The sequence below is a fragment of the Monodelphis domestica genome, chromosome 5, assembly GCF_027887165.1.
Source record: "Monodelphis domestica isolate mMonDom1 chromosome 5, mMonDom1.pri, whole genome shotgun sequence".
In the NCBI taxonomy this organism is placed as follows: Eukaryota; Metazoa; Chordata; class Mammalia; order Didelphimorphia; family Didelphidae; genus Monodelphis; species Monodelphis domestica.
This window is the reverse complement of record NC_077231.1, coordinates 151,500,760-151,523,766: the sequence shown is the minus strand read 5'-3', so window position 1 is coordinate 151,523,766 and position 23,007 is coordinate 151,500,760. Positions and strand designations below refer to the sequence as shown.

The following is a 23,007-nucleotide window of genomic DNA, read 5'->3' as shown; positions in this document are numbered from 1 at the left end:
AGAAGGGAACATAAGGTAAACAAAGAAGTTTTGTCCAAGACAAAGGCCCATGTCTTGTAATAAATATTTCCATTATTCTGAGTTGGGCCTAATTGAGACTTCCAGGTCTAGAATGGAGAAGCCCCAATCAGTCCCATCCCAAACTGGGACAGGTCTTATCTTCTTGCCCCTCAAAATCTACTCATTTTATTTGAGAAGGTTCATTTAAAAGGATAATAATGGGATACGTTATAATAAGAGATTACTTCTTGTAGACAATAAACAAATTGTGGACAGACTACGTATTCTCCTTCATGAGCCTTACATGTACATCATGAAGAGCAACTGCTTATATGGATCTCTTTTTAGGGATTTCTAACATTTCCCCTTCCCCTTTCTGTATTACATAAAAGAGAACTAGAATACATAAATAAATGGCATAACACCAAGATTTTTTTCTTTTAGAAAAATGCTGAATAATTTAGTAAATCAGGCTTTATTAGTGACAGTTAATTAGCAGATTGGATAAAGCATTTCTTGGAGTCAGAAAGATCTCCCATTCAAATTTGGCACTAGACACCAGCTCGTGACCCTGGGCAAATCACTTAATGCCTGCCTTAGTTTCTGCAACTGTAAAATGAGGACAATAATAGGACTATAGGTTTCTTGTAAGGATCAAATGATCAAAAAAATATGTTCCTATCATTTATAGTATTACATTTATAATATAAATGACATGTATATTAATAATACTTATCTTTGTTTTTTCCCCCAACATATTTCACTGTTGCCAAGTTTAGTTGCCAAGTTGCCAAGAATTAAAGTACATGATGATTTGATGTGGAGGCTCTTTTTGATTTTTTTTTCTGCTCTATTGTCCATAATACCTTTTTGCACATAAACTCGGTCTCCTTGATGGTGGTCTCTTTTTTGCTTATTATAAAGAGCGAAAGGCAAGATGACTTCCCTTAAAATATTTCTTGTTGCCTTTGGGCAACAAGAAATATTTTTTTTTCCAGAGAACTAGAAGGCACTGCAAAGCAGAGGTGTCAAACTCACAGGTGGAACTAGATTAAAAAATAATCGGTAAATATTTAACAAAATAAACAAAAATACAATATAATAATGTTAATTTGTGGTTTTCTAAGACAATATGCAGCCAACAGGGTCCATTTCTTTCTGAGTTTGACATTTCTGCTGTAGAGAATGCGCACTAACATAATAAGATGGAAAAGGAGTTGAATATATTTTAACAGAGAGAAGATGGCTGGTTACCAATGTGGAAGTCATTTCTGAATCATCCATTAAAATAGTCATAGCATCCACTTAAGAAAAGGTCAAAGTTCCACATTAGAAAAAAATTTAAGAAAATAGGTATGCATTTATAACACTACTTGATTTATATGTGCTACTGACATTAAATAAAATGGTTAAAAAAACATTAAATAAAATAAAGGAATAGACATCGACTATTATCCTTTTCTATAGAAATTTCACCATCTTAAAGCAGTTATCACAATTAGGACCCTGAAGAGTGAGCAACTAAAATAGCCAAGAAAACACCTCAGATAGCAAATTCTTGCTTTTCTTAACAAGCATAAAGATTAGCCAAGGGAAACACCAGTTTGTAATATAAACCCATTTGCAAAACTTTAAGGCAGATGCTAGATTATAAGTAACACTTTAATAAAACAACAAAGGGAGGGTACATAAAGGGCAGGAGTCTCCAGAAAGTTTGGTATGATATTTCCTTTAAGCTAATTTGTAAGAACAGATAAAGATTAAAGTGGAAAGAGAACTAATGAAAAGGAAAAACATCTATTGACCTCTAAAACAATGTTATTGTTTTATCAATTATAAAGGAACCAGCATATTTAATCTTAAACATCTTGATTCTCAAAATGCATAAGAAACAACAAAAATGGGAAGAGCACTTGGACCAAGCCAAGTACAGGAGGTCCATGATGACATGGTGACAATTTTGAGGGCAATTAGGCATCACTTATATTTTGAAAGAGGGCTAAATGCTGGAAGATCTTTTATAATGATCTACACAACTATTAGCCAACATGATGTATTAAACACTTAACTATATGCAAGGCACTGCACTATCGGTTGGGGATACAAATAAGGAAAAAGCCAGTCCTTGTCCTCCAAAGGTTTTAAGGGGTTCCTTAATCAAAAGTATGAAAAGGGAACAATCTGGCTTTTGAAAACTATGCCTACATCTTAAAATATTTATAGTCATATATGCAATTGATTAAAAGTTTTAAAGAATACAATATTTACTTGTTTGGTGACTATAAAAATGCATTTAATTCAGTAGAAAAGCCTTAAAGGTTCTGGTTCAGCAAGGTATCATCCAGCATAAATTATTATAATCACAAGAAAAGAGATGAAACTTAGTTGGATGATCTCCTGATTAATATTAAGGTATAAAACAAGAGATGCATTTGCCACCCAAGGAGAGTGTGTAGTTTAGAAACCAAGTGAAAGAACGATTCCTATGGATGGTGAGATCTTCCACAGGCTCTTCTTTATAGATGACTTGCATCTAGCACCAAACATTATAGTATTTCCTTACATGAGATTCACAATTGCTCAGAAGTCTTTAGTTTATTTATAAAAGAAAAAAAAAAACAAAGTAGATGATTGCTCGTTGTCTACATTTTAATTCGTAGTGGAATACTCAGTTTGCTGAACGCATCCAAACTAGAAAAGGAATAAGAAAGGAGTTTGGAATCCATTAGGAACTTTATAGAACTTTTAAAAACCCTGAAAAAAACCATCTTTTTATCACCAGTATTCTTCCAGTGATGCTCTAAGGCTTCCATTTGTGGAACATCCTCAGGAAATAAAATTGTGAATCAAGCAAAGATCAGTAGAGAGATCACTGTAGGTGAGCATAAACAAGATGCAGCAATGACTTGTGTCCAAGAAGGGGCATAAAAATACTACCCGGAAGATGTATAACTGGAGAGAGAAGTGAGTCAGTCATGAGCAAGAGCTAACATTTGGACACAGGGAGTGCTGGTAAGTCTCATGCTAAGACTTAATATGGGTAAGAAGCAGGCCCCTAACACACTGGATGAACTCCTTATAAAAGGAGACATGTTAGTTATGAGATGGAAAGCTGCTGCCTGTACCACTGGAGGGAGCACTTCCATGGATCAGATCATAGGTCCAATTCAAGTATCATAGAGTATGCATTTGAATAGTTATAGCTAATAAATTTATCTAGAAAATTTCATTGTGCTCACATACTAGAACTTCAATGCTAACTATTCTACTTGCAATTCAAAACAACTATATAGGTATTAGTATTTTTTGCTTCAGAGAAATAAAGAAGCTTCCTAGGGAAGAGATAAATTCTACTTTGAAAAATAATGGCTTCTTTAGTTTTAGATTCATTTATTTTTAGGACTCATGTTTTACTAGCTTAGGTCCAAAATGTCTTGCTTTGGTGTTTAACTTCTCTAAATATACTTGAATTATTTTTGGAGTTTATATTTTTAATCACATGCAATCTGTTTCATATGTGTAAACTGTATCTTAAATAATATTTATGTAGCCTAGTAAAAGTTAAGAAAATTTTAAGTTGCACTAAGAATTTGAAATGTTCAGAGAAGGAGAAGCTAGGATGTGGAAAAGCCTGACGTTCCATGGCACAGGACAACAGCCATTGAAAGAATGAGAGAATTTTAAGCCTGGAGGAGGGTGGGAGGGAAAGATATGATGACTATCTTCAATTCTTGAAAGGCTATATATAATTCAACATATTGAAGGATGAGATCTGTTCTGCTTGGTCCCATCAGAAAGAACTAAAAGTAGTGGAAGATATTTTAAAAAGAGGCAAGTTTGGGTTTTATGTAAAGAAAAATGTACTACTTTGCAGTGGGCTGCCTCCCCACACCAGAGGGTTCAAACAAGGCTGAATGACTGCTCGTTGAGTAAGGTAGGAGGGGTTCCTTGTAAAATATGCCTTTGAATTCTTAAATATTGTGATAAAAAAGAATCTAAGAGATAATATAAAAGACTCTAAAAGATAATAAAAATAAGAGACAATAGAAAGAGCCCTGGATTTGGAGTCCTAGAACCTGTTTCAAAATCTCTCTCAATCTCTGCATGCTTCAAGTTTCTTAATCTGTAAAAGGGTGTTGGATAACTTCTAAGTTGTTAACTTCTAAAATTCCTTCTGGCCTTAAATCCATGATCCTAAAATCCATCATCCTGTGACTCAAGGCTTTAAAATAGCCTTTAGAAAAAATGTGAATTTATACAAAGATATTATGCCTTGCTTTAAAACCAAAATCACAAACCAAGACTGTAAGCCACTGGTAAGTCAACTATTTATAAGTCTTGTCAGTGTGGTCATAAATATATCAGGGTTTTTCTGCCTGGCTCAGGAATCACTAAAATAAGGTGTTTAAAAACAAACAACGATATTCCATGTTAAGTATAGATGTACTGAACAACATCAGAATCCAAACTAAATTAAATTTATTTTGTTAAAAACTATGGAAAAATGCTTTAAGAATCACTAAATACAAACTAAATTTGCATATCTATTAAAAACATTCCTGAGATTACCAACTGTGTATTTCAAACACAGTTCCATTTACATACACCAAAAACAATGGAGTTAGTATAACCTGTACATTAGTTTAATTTAAACTTGATCAAAATCTTACATTTGTAAATCACTTGCATTTGAAAAATATCAAATACCTAAGCCTTTATAACAGCCATTAATATAAACAAATAAAATTTAGGTAACTGCCAATTATATAGTGGCTAGCTAAATGATAAAACAAATCTCTATTTAAAATGGCAAGAAACCGCAGTAATTTGTTGGCTGCATAATAAATTCTGATCTTGTTAACAGTATAATGGAGCTCAGATACTTCTAATCACAAAGGTCTGCTGACTTCCTCACTTTTTGTTCCAATTTATCTGTGTTTTGTTTTTAAAGTAGAGGCAAGATCTCATGAACCATTTAACATTTTGAAAAGTAAAACAACATTAAGAGTTATTTAAAATTGCATCTTTAAAAGGAAAGGAACATACCCCCTTCATTCTCTTGGGATTTATCCAATAAATAGCAAACTAAGTATACAGCTAGACTATGAAGGCAGTATTGCCACTGCTAATGATACATAAATGATGTGCAAACAGGCACACAAAAGTCCTTTCCAGTTAGCCATTTTGTAAATGCTTTAACTCTCCAACCTCATAAACTTCAATAACCTAAACCATAACGACCATTTAAAAAAAGGCAACAATTGTTTTGATGTATGACTGACCATACACTTCTTAACAAAAAGTGATTTCACAAATGAGCAGCAGATTTTCCCTAAATAGAGGTTGTGTCATACACAAGCAAATGGATGGAACTTGCTGTTTAGTTCATTTTTATCCCAGGCAAGTTTTGGGCCACTGTAGTCAAGGGAAAGTGGCTTGGGCAGACTTGGCTAGGAACGCAGTAGATGGAATTTGTTTTGCACCATTTGTCTCCATGTTGAACACCATGATTAGAATTCAAAATGAGTCCAGAACCAGCAACATGCAGCCGAAAAATTATTCAACTTTTAGGCATTCCTATTGATAAAACGGTTCTAATTTTATCTTTATAGTTTTAATTCTAGCCCCATCATTCAGGAATACTATAATAAACTATTCTTGGCCATGCCAAACTTAGTTTTCATGATCACATTTTCAATAGGTTCATGTACAGAATGTCAGTTCAAAAATATATATCACTTTTAAAAGAATAGCCTGCAGAAAATATAAAAATACTATAGATTTAACAAAGCATGTACATTAAAACTTGTCTGAATAAAGATGTAATACTAATGTATTAGAAAAATCTGCTTATTATGAAACATTAGCAAATATGGGATTACACAAAATATTTTCTGGTTATAGTATGCAGATCAGTAGTTCTCAAACAGGGTCTTGCAATGTTCAGTGGTGTAATGAAGGAGTTTCAGGATGTATATCCATTCTTCTGATGGGTGTTGCAAAGGGCTTTGATGCTGCTATATTAGCTCATAGAAACCTTCCCTTTGGTTCTTTAAAGCCACCCCCTTTCCTCCCACATAATCATGATGGCCAGTCACTGAGTACTTTTTAAAGGATTATTGTTCTATGTGGAAAAAAAGTTTAAGAACTACCAGTAAAAGCAGAAAAAATAAAGCTTATATGCTACAAATTTCTCTAAAATATGAAATCAAGATATTTAAATTCTATTGTTTTGCATTTAATTTTACACCTTAGCAAACATTAGGATCAATAACTTGTCAATTTCTTTTAACAAAAATTAGAAAAGAGTATAAAATTTGATATCACCTATTTTCAATAAGTACATACACAGTATGTATGACTGTTAAGCAGGTGAATAAGGATGTCATATAAATTACATTAACAAAAATAGAACTTTTTTTACATTGTCCAAATTAAATAAACTAACTATAAGATTTCTCAACAAATTGAATGTTAGTTCTAAACTGATAACACTTACACATTCAAAAGCAGCATTTTCATAACTAAACTTAAAAGTATGTAAGCTCCATAGGGACAGGGACGGTATCTTCTCTAAACTTTTTATCTCTCCCAGTGCTTAATAAATGTTTGTTGAATGAATAAAAATCCTAATTCATAAGTAGTTTTGTTTTCTTAATGAGTCTGACATCTAACTACTAAGCACTGATACATCTGACTAGTCTGTAAGATGTATTTTTTTGACCCTGTGCTTACCCTTTCACATTAATGAGCATCAGTAAGGTCTTTGGCTAATGTGGTTTGAAATGAATTGTAAATTAAGAAAACATGAAGCACAACAACCTTGATTTAGCATATATAAAAATATCCCAAATACTTAAATATAAAAAAAATTCATTTCCTAAGATGGGATTTAAGTAAAAAACAAACAAAAAGAACCATGACATTTATCTTTAGACCTATATCCTGAAAATTTAGTTGAGGTAACCTCTGCAAGACACAGATCCACACTTGCACACAGTTCTGACCCTCTTTTTGGCTGGACTGAGGTCAATAGACTCTGAGGATATATCTCCAGAACCTGAATATGTGGAAGAAAAAAAACACAGGAAAAACTGAGAGTTGGTAATTATAATACTGAATTTTTTATTATTAATTTTAAAGTTTTTCCCCCCTGAGTGTACATATTGAATATTTATTTGGAACTTGAATCAATGAGAATAATTATCTTATATTCATATTTAGATAACTAACTAGCAGACAGAAGTAACTACAAGGCTGCAAAATAACCATTAAAGACCATCACAGGGATAATATAGTAAATGTTTGTCCCTTAAGGATTATGTAATTAGTAGTGTTCAATCACCAATTAATAAGCAAATATTGGAGTTATGTGGTATAATCAAATAAAACAAAAACTATGAAGAATAGTTTTCTTGTAGGGGTAGGATGACCTTAGAATTAAAAGCAAATGAAGTCAGAATGCAAAATAAGATTTTTTTCAGTATGAACAGACATCTGGAATAATGGAAGTCACTGGGAAACTGACTGAATTTTACAATATTCATTTAATATAAGAGTTTTCATGAGGGCAAAGGACAAGATTGAACTGTACATAAAAAGTTAGGAAGCTCATTCTAAAGAAAAATGTTAAAATATATTTAGCTGCCTAAATAATTGAAAAAATTGGATTCAAATGTGTTATGTTTTCATGTGGTTTAGAAACTTAGTTTTTTGAGACTACAATAAAAAGGATTTTATAATATCTTTTTAAAAAATTCTTACCTTCTGTCTTAAAATCAGGACTGTGCATTAGTTTCAAGGTAGAAGAGTGGTAAGGGCTAGGCAATGGGGGCTAAGTGACTTGCCCAGGGTCACACAGTTAGGAGTATTCAAGGTCGGGTTTGAACTCATCTGCCCCAATTTTATAACATTTCCAAAAGAACTAAATAATAGTATTTTTGTGTAAGAGAATCATAATGGAGAAGTTTCTTTATTTGAATCTTAAGTTTCTTCAGATACTTATATTCTTTCAGATACTTCAGTCATATCCATAATATAATCAATCATACCTTTCATTTGATAATCAAAAGTAAGTTCTTCTCCAGGATGTATTGTTCTTGTGGAAAACAGTGCTATTCGAGGAAGGCGAGTATCGAGGTTATCAATGAAGACGTTGAACACCTGGAGATTTGGGTCACACTAAAAAAGGAATATTAGAATTAATGATCACTGCTGTTATATATGTATAAGCATGATTTAAGTCAGACAAATGCCACATGAAAACTTTAATTTCCTAGGGCCTTATTTTGTTATTTTGAGTTATTATTCTTTATGTGGATAAAACACACACTTTAGATAATTAAAAGGCCTAAATTTAAGATTCCAGAGTGTCTCAGGGCTCAAAGAAAAAGCTGAGGAGCTCATTGCTTTCCTCATGTAATTTATAAGCCATGGGACAGGGTGGTAAAGCCCGAACAGGTTTGCCTGTTTATCAAACAAAATTACAATTTAATACATTTTTATATTAGCATTTTTTGAGGTATTTCAAGATTCATGATTTCATCAGTGTGGTACTCTCTACTGATGCAGACTGAAACCTCTTCACCCTTTGGTCTTGTTGAATTGCTATAACTAAACAAATTCAAATTCACCATCTATTGGCCAGCCTTGTGGTGATGAACCACTCTGTACCTGGCTAGGTTGGTTTTTAGGTAGCAGATATTACATCACCCGGTCCCTTACCTGAAGCATTTACAATTTTGTTGGGAATGTCAGACCCCATCTCTTGCTTTTATAGCCTTTTAGAACACAGTTTCACCACAACAAAGTAAAACATTAACATTGGACTTTGCTGGACATTGGTTATATAAATGTTTAATTTGGTTGATATCAAATTCTTCACAAAACAAAATTTACATTAAAATAGCTGGAGTGAATAAATGGACTTGGAAGAAATTCCAAGATTATTCATAAACCAATTATTGCTGAGCTAACAACATGAAATACCCTTCCCCCCAAGTTTATAACCTTACTTGCTGTCTTCCTGTTTAAGACAGCAATAATACATTAACAAAGATGCTACCTGAAAATCATAAAAATGTTATAAAGCACTCCAGAAATACAAAGCATTGTAAGAGTGATTATTCTTAAGAGCTTATTTTTAAGGGATTAGGTAGTTTTATGTGGAAATGATTCTTGGTATTAAATACTAAAAAAAAAAATCAAGATTTTTAAAGTAACAAAGATGAAATTCTTGGCCCTCTAATTTTAAAAGGTCCTATTTATGCTTGAAATGATACTTCTTACACTATGATTCACAAAATGAGACACATTTCCATATCGAGCTGCATCCACTGTGAATTCATCAGATTCATAGTCCAGATCAAAGAGATATGTGATTCCTTTATTATCATAGAGCTGCCCTCGTCTCTCAGCTTCTTCACTTGTGATAACCTACAAAGAAAAACTAATATATTATATAACTATTGCTGAACTGAAAGAAAAAGCAATCCATAATTTTGCAAAATAATTATTAAAAGTCAGAACTGATCTTACTATTGAAACCAAGGAAACAAACTTAATGTTAACAGTATGCCAACAGTAGTTGTAACCTAAAGAATGTTTTAAATCACACATATACTAGCCATTTTGAATAGTCACAGTGATTGCCAATCATCTAAACAAATTCTTTCTGAAGCAAGATTGTTGGAAGCAAGTAGAGAAATCTGGGAGATGAAAAAAAGGTATGTTACAAAAATAACTACAGAAAAATACATATTTTAAAAACAAGATGTTTGCAATACTCAGCTATTCTTCCCTGCAAATAGTAACTAAAGGCAAACAGAAGGCACACTGAAGCTTATGTGCCCAATTTTTTTCCCTTCAATAATTTTTGAATATAATTACAAAAGGAAGCTTACTAGGAACGCAAAACTTTAGTTAAATTCAATTTGCAGTGAACAATAGTAAAAAATGAATTTTGTAGGTTTTGACAAAGATCTGCCTCAAAAGCAAAAAAATATTTTTTCTATTTCCACCTTTTAATTTGATTAACCATTTGGCTACAAACCAAAATTTTCTAAAGTAAATATAGTAAATAAAATCTTAAAAATTCAAATATATTGAAGAGTAATATAAAAATTCACATAATCAGGAAGAGTCCACAAAGACCAAGATCTAAGTGAGATTAGCTTTGCTCTCTCTAAAGACAATATTAGATCCACTCTCATCAAGAACAACTCCAAAATTGAAATAGGATTTAAAATGATCAGATATGCAATCACAAACAAATATCTCTGGAGCTAGGATTTATCAGTATGGCAAGCAATTTGATTCTTTGCATGTCAGTAGGAAGACTATTTGCAATTCAAAGTGAGCTTAAAGGAACACAAGTTCTGTACTTCCATTATCATCTTTTTAGATTCATTGTTTCACAGTAAGTTGGTAGCATTGATGGGTATTTATTAGAACTTAAAAGTACTTAAAATAGCATCACGTCCAGTTGTCATATAGTATTTGCAGTTTATACATGGACATACTTTTGTTTTTGAATGTATCCTGTCCAATACTTAAGGCATTTGTAATGTTACTGATGTGGTACTTTCCTCCACCAATGAGGACTGCAATCCCATTACAACTTAATGGATAGTCTTTCAAGAGCTGCTGTAGCTGAAAAATTCATTACCAGGCAGCCAGCATGGTGATGAGCCTGTCCCCGTTTAGATTAGTTCTCTAACAGACACGAGACATAACTTAAAAGTTTACACTTAAAGCTTCCCAGCTTAGTACAACTTGCCAAATTTCTGCTCTATTGGTAACCTTAGGGTTACCTCCATGTCACAAAGAGGCACCAACTTTATCAGGAACTTAAAATTACATATTTTATTAAAAACACCCCAGCACTCCTGATGCAAAACCGAGAAAATATATCTGTAAATCTTTGTAAATGTCAGTCACAAAATATACCAGTCAGGTCAAACAGTTAATGTTATTCAAATAAATAAATAATTTATTAACAAAGAAACAAGTACTTTGGAAAAAAGCCTTTCCCCCAAAATGTAACAATCTTGTATACATATTATTCATTACAGTCTAAGTAGTTTAACGTACCTCTCCAACATACTCCATGACAAAACTCATTCTTTTAATTTTCACAAGGGTTTTCACTCCCCAGCCACAGCCATTGCTAGTTCGAAAGATGCAAAGTGAATATGGTGTACCTTTCTGAACAATCCTATTGGGACAATCAGGCCCACATTTACACCGTGAGTTGCACTCATAGATAGGAGTGCCAGGTTGAATTTTTATCTGCCTTTTTTTATTGTAAGCCAGATGAACTCCAGCTTCTGCAGGGCAGCACTTCTCAAAAAAGCAATCTGTGCACATACAACCAACTATGGCTTCATTTGTTAAATTGATTCCAGGAGCAGGTTTGTATTCATTAATGTAGTAGAAGTCTAAAGGTGGGCCTTCCAGATCAACAGTATTTTCAACAAAGATCATGCCTTTATGGTTCTTTTTTCTGTTAAGCTCTTCTTGCCATCTCTGCAGAGCTACTCTTTGTTTAGCCTTCTTGACAACATACTCAGCAATAGCAGGTTTCAGACTTTTGATATCATTTTTCAACATTACTGCTTTGCCTTGTTTTAGCTGAGACAAATAATCACGCTGGTCATTATAAAACTGTTCAAGAAGTAATGGACATTTGAGATTTCTTGAAGGTTCCCAAGTATTTGTAGTTTCTGGCCATCCTTTCCATTTTACAAGGTAATATTCCATATCCTTAAAATAATAAAAGAAGACGTACATCAAGCAGTAAGGTTTCACAATGTCTACATTAGACAAAACACTGTTTTAAATCAAGGGAGAAGTCATTGTGGGATGGGGGTGGTGGGAATGAATTATAATATACCAAGGTGAACAAGATATAATCCTTCCACTCAAGGACCTCATTATAGTTTATTAGGGGAGAAAAAAAGATATATTCATTTGAATTAAGTACTCTAAAGTACTTATTATTTTGACATCATCCTAAAATAAATTACTGCATCTTTAAGAGATGTTATACAAAATATGAAAATTGCTTTCAAACTCATGTTGCTGAATTTTTGTTACATAAAAGGTCCATTAAATGCCTCAAAAGCATTGTTATGAATAATCACTGCCAAGTAGTTTTATGCTGCTAAGGCTATCAACAAAAAACCAAAAGTATTTATACTGATCCCAGCAAATATTCAATAATCAAAAAAAAAAAAAAGAGAACCCAGGTAACTTACACAGCCAGATGGGTTCTCTGGGGATCATGTCTACACCCAATATTATAGACCAATAAAGTAGTTTTTGTAACATGTCACCAGCACACCACCTTCTTCAAGCTCTTTTTTGGAAAGCCACATTGCTTGAGTCTGGTAAATGGGCCTTAATGCCACCAAAGTACTCTAACTATCCATAACTCTAAAGAAGCCGAGGATATTTTAGTGTAGTAACCATGCTGCTACAGAAAGCTCAGTCTTTCTGGCTCGATGATGAGATTTCTTAACAAGGGCTTTGAGAAGTTGACCCCTTTATCCAGTTTCTGGTCAAGAGGGAGATGCTTTATCATTTGGTATTTTGTCAGTTAGGAATTTTAAATATCAATTCTGAATGATCCCTTGACTTATAGTTTAGTTTGGATGATATTTTGATCTATAGCATGATTATAGTAATGACTCTTATGGTGCTGCAAGACTCAAATACCAACCAAATCATCAGAATTATAGTAAGTTTTACCAAAGAGATTTTGCTGGATCCCAATTATTTTAAAACTAGTATCTTCAATAGTTAGTTCTTAAACTCTGTATTGATAGGAAGGACATAAAAGATTATTGTAATCTTGACCTATATATTATGACAGGCACCGTGCCCCCCCAAATTACTTTTCCACTATGCCATGTCCTGGGTCAAACAACATCTGGATGCCAACATTTTACAAAAGATATTGATAAGGTGGACCACGCTGAGGACAATGAGGCAGTGAAGAGACTCAAGTTCATGGCAAATTTTGACCAGTTTAAAGAACTGGTGATTTTTAGCCTATAAAAGGAGTATGGGTGGTGGGGAAGAATATATAATTGTCTTTTAAGTATCTGAGGGCTGCAATGTAAGGTAAATAAGACAAGACAGCTACAGTAAAATAGTAAAAGATTAAGTGCCAAAATGAGTATCAGGATAATCGTATACTACAGGAATGCAGGACAAATGCAGACTGAAACTACTGATAGGGCAAAATGATGGAGTAGGATTTTGAAGGATGAATAAATTTTAATAGGAAATAAAAAGGGAAGAATGTTTGCAATATGGAATATTCATGGAATGCTGTAGGTACAGGGAAAAAATGACCTTGCCTAGAAGAAAGGGTTTATGATAGTAGAGTTGGGGTTAATAATAGGTACTTACTTCATGGATCCATGTTATTTTCAATAAGGCTACTTTTTCCACAATTGCAACTTGCACCCTATTTGTGCCATCTTATCTTTCTTGAGACTTATCTACTCCCCTGATAGGGACTGTGCCATTTTTGTCTTTGTATCTCCACCTTGTACATAGTATGCACTTAATTTTTTTTTTAAATGGAAGGAATTCAAAATGTGGCTACTTACTACCTGTTACTTTGTACAAGCCATATGTTCTAGGTCTTAGTTTCCTTCTTTGTAAAATGAGGGGATTAGAGTAAATGATTTCTAAGGTCCTTTCTAGAACTAAACCATGTGATCTTTGCATTAATTCAGGGATAGGTACTAAAAGCTCTTCTCTAAATCTTTTACTTTTTCATATATCGGTATTAAACCAAGGCTCTCATTAACCAATTATCCCAATTCCTTTTCTAGTCATGCATGCCCTTAATTTTTATAATTGTCTTTGCATGAATAATACTGTTGGCAATATGCTGTGTCTTTTCATTGCTGTATGGCTCACCTATTATTTTTATTCTTCTAAAGTCATGATTCTTTATGATTCATTATTAAACCTCATTGGGAGAATGTTAAATATGAGTTTTTGTACCAAAGGGCAGGTATTATTCAACAGCTACAAAATATCCCAAATTAAGTCTCTTATTCAATACTGGGTCTGGGTTGCTATGTATCTGTAATACTTGTCTAAGATTCAAATTTTAATATACTAATATAATGGGCCTGCTCATTAAACTACATGATATAATCTGGGAAATAAGTATTCCAAATCCACTTGGTTTTTCCTGAGTGCTTAGGACTATTCTTTGCTTTCTTTTATACCAACACCATCACCACCTAAGCACAGTGCTTTCCAGATATCAGGTCCTTAATACCTGTGAAACTGAAATGAACAACTATGCCAGTTTTACTTAGGAAGACATGTGTGACATTCTGAAGCTTGGGATAATCAGCAACGGCAAGCACAAATAGTTAAATTCGTTTTCCATTTGGATGTTTCATGAGGTAGCCTCCATAACACTAGTGGACATCTTTCTGTATTTCATGCTTCATATTCAATGATATGGATAATTTGAGGATCACCGAACACTTATTTCTATGGTTTTTTTCTATGATACTACTTCCTGGCTTCATTCTCTACTATCCATACTCTACAGAGCAGTGAGATATTGCCCAAACAAGGTCTGTCCATCACTCTTCTGCTCAAGAAACTCCAGTGATTATTGCCTCCAAGGTAAAGTATAAACCCATTTGTTTCCTTCAAACCTCAACTCAAATTCCAAATCCTACAAGAGGCTTTTCTTGGCAACCTCTCCACTTCCACTAGCTAGTGGTTCTCTTCATGCCCCCCAAATTATCTTGCAATTACTTTGTATAGATTTTGTACATATACATGTACATGTTTCTCTGGATAGAATGTAATCTCCTCAAGGGCAGTAATCATTTCAATTTCTTATGTCTGACTGTATCCAAAGACATTCTGGATGAATGCAGTTCTGGGAATGCCAGCATAAAGCAAATAGCTATGTATAGGATGCAGAGGGGACTTGCAGCTGGCAAAAAAATTACTAGCTATCCCCTAAGTAAGTTTGGAAGGGACAAATTATATCCTGCAAGAAACATAGGGGGTGCCAGCAGTCACTGAGTGTGTGAATCACAGACTCTTTATAATTAGAAAGAATATTTACCCCAGCCTATACCTAAACAATAATTCCCTTTGTAATATATTTGACAAGTGGGCCTTTCCCTAAATGTCTCTAGAGGAAGGAAACCCATTACTTCCCATTCCATTTTTGCACAGACTTTTGTTAGGAATTTTATTAAGTTAAACTTGCCTTTTTGCAAATTTGAAAGAGGTAGATTTACTCAGTGAGTGTCATTATTCAGGGTTGGATATGGAGTCAGGAGAAGTCAGAAAAAAAGAATTGTTCAAGTTTGGAAAAGGAATTTGCCTGTATACAAAAATGATAGTACTTGGTACACTGGTGGTAGTTCTGTGTATAAGTGATAGCACTAGGCCTCAAGACCTCAAATGAGAGGGACCTTTTTTATGGTAGTCCAAATCTCAGGGTTCTTACTCAGGAAATAGACTTCTAATCTACGTGGAGTCTTCACTGCAGTTCTGTCTATCACTGCTCTTGGATAGGCTTAAATCTTACATTGAGCTTCCTGTATGCTTATTTCTTTGCAATTTATTTTTTTGTTTTATTTTTCCTAAGTTTCCGCCATAGTATTTTCTAGGTTAGACTGCACTCTCCAACCTGGAGCTTACTATATTGCTTAGCTTGACAAGATGCACAAATGTTTTCTGGTAAGGTAATTTCAGGGCTCTTTTGAACTCCATCAGGCAATTCTTATATTGGTTGAATTTAAGAAATTTCTGTAAAGTCAATATCTTTACTTTTATCTAGTTCTTGTTCATCAGGGTTAAGAGCTTGCTTAAATATTTCATATTGGGGATGCTGCGATTATTCAGTCTTCTCATCTTTTTCCTTTCTTCTAACTTCATGGCAATTTTGATCTTTGCTCTGATCAACGGTCTGAATGCATACATACTGAAAGGATTTCCATATATCAGTAACTACGCATTTCCCATTAAGTAAATTTCATTTTTGGTGACAATTTAGTATTCTTTGTATCCTGTATCATCACTCTCTGAAGAAAATATTAGTGATACACAGGCATGAATCATCCAAGTAGTTTGAAAACTTTAAGATTAATCTCTTAATCCCTGAACAACAACAACAACTTCCAATATTTTCACTGTTTTACTGTGTCCACATTCCCAAGGAAGTCATTATATTTCAAAGTAAATATGATGAATTGGTTTGGAGTATGTTGTCAAATTCTTTGTTGAATTTATCTATATTTTTGTCCTCTGACAAATGTTAGAACACATAAGCTGTTGTTACCTTCATGATAGTGACCTTGCTTATGCTCATTACATGAACATTGTAAGGCATGGTGACCATTCCATGACTTATTGTCCTTGGATAAACACTCAACTAACTCAAATCAATTTATTAGCTTCTCTGAGTAGAACCTGTGAACCACCCTTCCATTTGGTTGCAATTTGTTTTCTAGTTTAGTTTAAAGTATAAATGTTAAATGGACGTGATGTGTTAAAAGGCAATTTGGTGGCAATGAGCACCTCTTTACTTAGCTAGATTGTTCCTCTGACAGTAAACACTGTGTTTCTGGAACTTAACTCAATGTCTGATAGCTTAGTATAACTGACTAGTATTTATGCTGTTAGTATAATCTTTTGAGAACTCAGAAGTGACTTCCACATCATGATGTGGTATTGAAGCAGGGGTGCTACTGAGGCTGAGAAGTATAGTGAAAATAAATTTAGGAGAACCATTAACAGAGGCAGAGGTGTTTTCACTTTGACCTTTAAGCATATGGAAAGTCAACCAACAAGTTTTTGAGCAGCAAGGAATGATGAAATGGGAATGTTTTTGGAAAACAAATGTGAGAGTATGAACAGTTAAGGTAGGAAAAATTTGGAGAGACTACTGCAGTACGTCTTCATGTGAGGTGAAGAAGGCTGTGATGACAATGGGGATAGAAAAGAAGTAAACACAACTGACCACTAATGAAATAGTAGGGATGAAAAGTAAAGAAATATGAAGTTTAGTTTGTAAGGATTGTGGGACTACTGACAGATAATGGTAAATTAGGAAATGGGTAGCAGTTTGCAAGGTGAAGATTCTTCCCTAAGTGAACTACATATGGGATATCATACTTAATTCTAGGTACCATAACTGATTTTAGAAAAAACACTGATAAACCAAAGTGTATCTAGAGTTGAGGGAACCCATGTCACGTAAGAGCTGATTAAAGGAACTAGGAACAATTATCATAGGGAAGGGAAGGCTTGGAGGAACAGTCACCTCAGTAATCTGAAGGGTAGTCTTGTGAGCAAGGGATTAAGGGATTAGAATTAGAAGCAATGAGTGGAAGTTACAGAGATGTGTTATTAAATTTTATGTAAGGAAAAATTTCTAAGAATTAAAGCTGTTCAAAAGTAGAATGAGCTGCTTTGGGAAGTAGTGGATTCCTCATCCACAGAAAGCTTCAAACTATGCTACATGACACTTCTTGGGGATATTCAAGAGATCCCATGATTACAAATTTGATTTAAATATGGAATCATATAATCTGGGCCAGGATCTTAAAAATCAAGTTTAATCCCCCTCACTTTACAAATGTGGAAACAATGACTTGTAGAGATTAAGTGATAAGTGATTTACTAAATGACTAAAACTAGTCAGCATAGAACAGAACTTGAATCTCTTGACTGTCCCAACACATTGAGTTTGAGGCAAAGGCCATTCACATAGATATCTGGTAGATCAGTTGGTGATATGGAACTGATATCCATAAATTAACATTAAAATTATCTTGAATTTTTGAATACACACCAACTGCAAGTAGGGAAGGTGATCCTGAAAGTATGCTATTTAATAGCTATGGGGACACTGACTTCAAATACATTCGCTGTGATTCTAACACAGAGATGGTGTTGGACTAGCAATCATCATAAAATATTTTCATTGTTAAGGCACATTTTATGCTTCAAAAATCACAAATATTATTTGGCAACAATAATGATAAAAAAATAATCCTATTGTAGCCTAGAATGTAAACTTTAAAATGTCTTGCTTTTCCAAATTCCAAATTTCTTCATGATAAATGAAATGAAATACTGAAGTAACATCTGATTAGAACTTATTGAGGACTACACATTTGCCTTACCTTTTCTATCTTGTAGTCACACAAGTATTCCACCTCATAATTATTTAGATTCCTTTTGGTGATTCCAATCGATTTACATGTGAGCTTTTCCTTTCTACATAATTCTTGAAGAGTATCAAGTGAAGCTAGGCAAGGCACACACCAAGCTACAATGAGAAAATATGATTCCTCACTAACAAAATACTAAAGAATATATACTTTTTAGTTTTAACATTCCCACCCTCCAATTAGCAGTAATTCTACACACTAAAATCACATGCAAACATGAATTAATGATTTTTTCAGTAGAAGATCTAAAGGTTTAAACTACTATTTTGGCAAAAGTTTCCTGGATGATTAGACTTAATTCCCATCATATGACAACCAATGTCATCCATTACTTAAAATAAATTCCCATCAATTCAAGTTGTGCTAAGATCCTTAAATGAATATTTTAATTTGTTTGCTTCATTAAGATTATGTATGATGCCCTTTGTAGTGGTTAGCACAAATAAATATTTTTCAGTTGGCTCATTACATTTACCTATATAATTACTTTATTAATGGAGCTCACAACACCCCCCCCCCCCCAGCCAACTATTAGTACATTATAATTGTTAAGAATGTACAGGTATACTAACATAAGAAATTTTAAAATGAAGCCAGATGTACAGCTTTGTAGTAAAGCATAAATTCTTTGTTTTCTTTAACCAAAAAACAGGCAAAGAGTTGGAAGCCAAAAAAACCATACTGAACTTCTAATATTCAGCTCAGCTTTCCCACTCTGAAAGGCTACAAGATTTGAAATTTTCATTTGTCTTGCCCATGTTGTTACCATGTAATCCAGCCCTGTGATTGCACTGGTAAAATGAACTCCTGGAGAGGAAAACTCCCTGTATCAATGCTGTTTAGTTGTTTTAGTAGTCTTTTTTTTACTCCATTTTGGGGTTTTCTTGGCAAAGATCCTAGAGTGGTTTGCCATTTCCTTCTCCAGCTCATTTTTACAGATGAGGAACTGAGGCAAATAGAGTTAAGTGTCTTGCCCAGGGTCACACAGTGAGGCCAGATTTGAACTCATGAAGATGAGTCTTCCTGATTCCAAGCCCAGTGCTTTATTCACTTTGCCACCTAGCTGCCCTAAAAGAATTTGTTTGTTTATTTATTTAAGCCCAGTGCATTTTGATGCCTTAGAGAAGTCATGATTATCCCATCTTATTTATAATTCAGGTTATAGTAAAGCTCTAATAATAGATTATTCTTTCTACAATAGTGGCTATAGTATATAACTTTGCAGTTGTTGTTCAGTCATTTTCAGTTGTGTCTGACTCTTTTGTGACCCCATTTGGGATTTTCTTGGCAAAGATGCTGGAGTGATTTGCCATTTCCTTTTCCAGCTCATTTTACAGATGAGGAAACTGAGGCAAACAGGGTTAAGTGACTTGGTCTGGGTCACACAGCTAGTAAATGTCTATGGCAAGATTTGAATTTAGAAATATGAGTATTCCTCTGACTCTAAGCCCAGCATACTCTCTATTGTGTCACCTTAGCTGCCACCCTCTACCAATACAAATCAGAAATGTAGTGGTCTTCCCTGGAACACTTATGATATACCCAAAGTCACAGAGCCAGAATGTGTCAGAGGCTGGACCATACAGGAATGGGAAGGAATGTTAGACTCTAAAATGATAAGGTGTAACCTCAAGATAAATAAACCCAAGAGTTATGCTCATAATGGAAACAACACTAATTTTTCAGCTGATTTTTTTCATCCTTTTTATATTAAAGACATGTCAAAGTAATAGATGATAAGATGCCCTAACTACTATGAAATATGATCTTGCAATTTATACAAATTTATTTCTACTTTAACTGTATATACTAAAATTTAACGTTATTGATAGGATCACAGATTTTGAAGGGACCTTAGAGGTCATCTAGTCTATCTAACCTCTTCATTTTACCCATAAGGACACTAAGGTTAAGAAAGATCAAGTGATTTACCAAAATTTACAACTAAGTAATAAAAGGGCAGGGGTAGGATTTGAACCTAAATACTCATCCAGGACTATTCACTGCTTAAAAAAATGTTAGAAGTCAATTATAAAAAAATTCGAATGATTCCTTTAGTGAGTTATGCAAAACATTTAGAATGCATACACAATCCATATGCACACACAAAACTGTTAGATCTATTGTTTACCTAACATAAGAGTACTAGACTTAAAATAGAAGACCAGAATTCTATACCCAGTTCTACTATATAACTTTGGAGAAAACATGTAACTCCTGTACTTCAGATTTTTCATTGTAAAGATGGGATTCGAGGAGAGGGAAAATTTGGAGTAGGTCCTCCACCTACAGAGATTAGGATTAACCAAAAATTGAGAGTCCTTACTTTCCATACTTCCAAGCCAGTAAACTTCACCACACCGCTTTTGTGGTCTGGGATGAGCAGTGGGGAGTAAATATAATAACTACAATACCTTTCCCCTTGCTATATTGAGGATTTCACTGCACTTTCCACACAAATGTCTTGACTATCAGCAGTATCTCCCACACCCAAAAAAGTCCTCACGAAAAGATAGGGGTCCCCAACTAACTTCTAAGGATCCTTCCAGCTCTAAAATTCTTAGAACTATATAAATGAGGTGTGCCTAAACTGTCAGGTGCTAATGATGCTCAACATTTACTAAGGTGAGGTATTTACGGAGGCATAATCCAATCTGTTAGCAGCACTCAAGATTTTCTGTGTGGTGGATAGCAATCAGAAAAAATTTTAACGTAGCCAGAAGCACCTAGCAGTGATTTCAACCTACTCTTAATAGAAAAACCACTTGAAAACCTTAATGTTAACTTCCAAGATTAAGTGTTTCATCAACACCATAAAAATTGGCTCCTGTATATACTGCACAAAGGCTTGCCATTTCTGATGAACTAAAAATGAGGAGGCTTCCGTATGTTCAGGGATGGATTTTGTCTACGGGAATCACATGTGTTCCTTAAGGAGCCATTCAAGCACGCTGCGAAGCAGAGGCGCAAAAGTTAGCTTCAACAAATTTCTCAGGTCCCTCAGCCACTTCTCCCCAGTATTTCCTTTAATTATGATTCTAAAGATCCACAGGGGGCTTGGGGGGTGGTGGAGGGGGGGCAGAGGTCGGGTATCTAATTCTCTGCAGCCGAGGAAAAATTAGCAAGTCTGCTAGGGGCGGAGGAACCCTGCTCCCCACTTCTTTCTAACCACTATCACAGAGCCCGAGCTCCATCAACAACCCCCGAGTTCACGCTTCCCCCTCGCCTCCAGCTTCTCTACAGCCTCATGTCCAAGCCTTCCTCTCTAGAAAGTTACGACCAGCCTCCCAGCCTTGGGTCCCAACTCATACAAAGAAACTTTGAACCCCCCACCCACAAGAGTCCTCGCAGGACCACAAAGAAGTCAAACCGCAGCCTGCCTTCCCATCAGGTTTCGGATCCTGCACAGGGATTAACAAACCACTAATCCCCCTCCGTGGGGCCGGGCGCCTCCCGCTCCTGCCCCACACCTCGAGCCCGCCGTTCCCCCACCTCCGTTACAGTTGGGAGCCAAAGCCTGCCCAGCGCGGGGCCCGGGGGGCGCGGGGCTCGGCACCCGGCCAGCGGCGCCTCCGGGGTCCGGGAAACGTTGGTGCCCCGGGAGGGCGACGGTAAACGGCTCCCCACCCCGGCCGGCGCGGGCTGCGGGGGCAGAGGCGCCAACCCGGCTCAGTTCCCGCGGCGTGCGCCCAAGTAGGCTCCCGCCAGCGTGCAGCGTAGGGAGCCGGGACGGGGCGGGATGGGGCTGAAAGAGGAAGGAAGAAAAAGAGGGAGGGAGGAGGAAAGGGGATCGGGGCTGGGGGCAGAGGGGCCAGGGTCAAGCGGGACAGTGCGGGGCCAGCCCCCCGCCCCGCTCCCCACGTTGGGGTCACCGCGTCTGGAGTGTGCGGGTGGCGGGCCGCCCCCCGGCACCGAGGTCTCCTTCCCGGTCTTGAAGGCGCGGGGAGCGCGGCTTGGGCAGTGGGAGGTGAGACGAGGCGGGGTGGGGGCAGGGTCCCTCTCCAGCCCTCACCTCCTCGCGCTCCGGCCGCGGCCGCCGCCATCTTGTGGAACCTTCATTCAAACTGGCGCGGTCTGACCGGACCGCTCAGCTGGAGGGCCGAGGCCCCGCCCCCTTACCCGGCTCCGAGCGGGGAGCGGGGAGCGGGGAGGGAGGAGACATGCTCACACGTCAGGGCATGACGGGCGCCTTCAGCTGTGCGCGCGGGCTTCCAGGTCCCGGTGGCCACAGCGGCCCGGGGCTTCCGCGCGGCGCCGAAGCTGGCCTCAGAGAGTGGCTAAGGCAACGCGGGTAAAGCAGCCGAATCGCGGCGGGAAGTCCGAGTTCCTCTTCTCTCCCCTTCCCTGCGTTAGGAGAGACACGGTCTTCACTCAACCCCCGCTACCAGCGAGACGCAGGCGGAACCCTGGAGTCCCCCGAAGCGGGTGCGGGGAGCGCGTGCAAGCTCCGTAAGGAGTTCTCGGACTGGAGAAATGCGAACCAGCTCAGCCTGGCGGGGCGCGGAGGAAGGGAAGAACATTTATTAGGCGCCTACTGCGTGCCAGGAGCAAATCACATTTTTAAAAATACAAATCATGGGGCAAAAGACTAATTTATTGAGGGCCAGGATGACGTCTGCCCATCACTGAGGAAGTCATCAAGTTAGAACTTCTATTCTACACTGTAGTTACAACATTTTTGACGTAGACAAGATTTTCCTGTGACCCGACCAAAAAATGTAAAATCAGTTGATATCTAACTTGTGAGGTCCCCAGGACTCTTTAGAAA

General features: G+C 36.2%; 1 protein-coding gene across 4 annotated transcripts; it reads right to left on the bottom strand.

The window, feature by feature from the left end:
- Positions 1-4,462: 4,462 nt before the first annotated feature.
- SUV39H2 (SUV39H2 histone lysine methyltransferase) lies at positions 4,463-22,399 on the bottom strand. 4 transcript variants are annotated; one of them, XM_001369005.4, is made up of 6 exons: positions 22,252-22,399; positions 18,192-18,337; positions 11,092-11,763; positions 9,289-9,435; positions 8,052-8,181; positions 4,463-7,060 (listed from the first exon to the last, which is right to left on the bottom strand). In XM_001369005.4, exons 1-6 carry the CDS (start codon positions 22,280-22,282, stop codon positions 6,954-6,956), a joined length of 1,233 nt encoding a protein of 410 aa, XP_001369042.1. In that variant the 5' UTR covers positions 22,283-22,399; the 3' UTR covers positions 4,463-6,953. The 4 variants fall into 4 exon arrangements, with proteins under 4 accessions (XP_001369042.1, XP_007504058.1, XP_007504057.1 ...); XM_007503996.3 differs by lacking the exon at positions 22,252-22,399 and adding an exon at positions 22,112-22,218; XM_007503995.3 differs by lacking the exon at positions 22,252-22,399 and adding an exon at positions 21,732-21,919.
- Between the last annotated feature and the right edge of the window lie 608 nt (positions 22,400-23,007).

Excerpts from the sequence above, each read along its gene's own strand:
- SUV39H2 (XM_001369005.4), bottom strand. The coding sequence starts at position 22,282 with ATGGCGGCGGCCGCGGCCGGAGCGCGAGGAG. Across the intron at positions 18,338-22,251 it reads CGCGGCCGGAGCGCGAGGAG|CTTGGTGTGTGCCTTGCCTA; the intron begins GTGAGGGCTGGA and ends TTCTCATTGTAG. Across the intron at positions 8,182-9,288 it reads CTCATTTTGTGAATCATAGT|TGTGACCCAAATCTCCAGGT; the intron begins GTAAGAAGTATC and ends TTCCTTTTTTAG.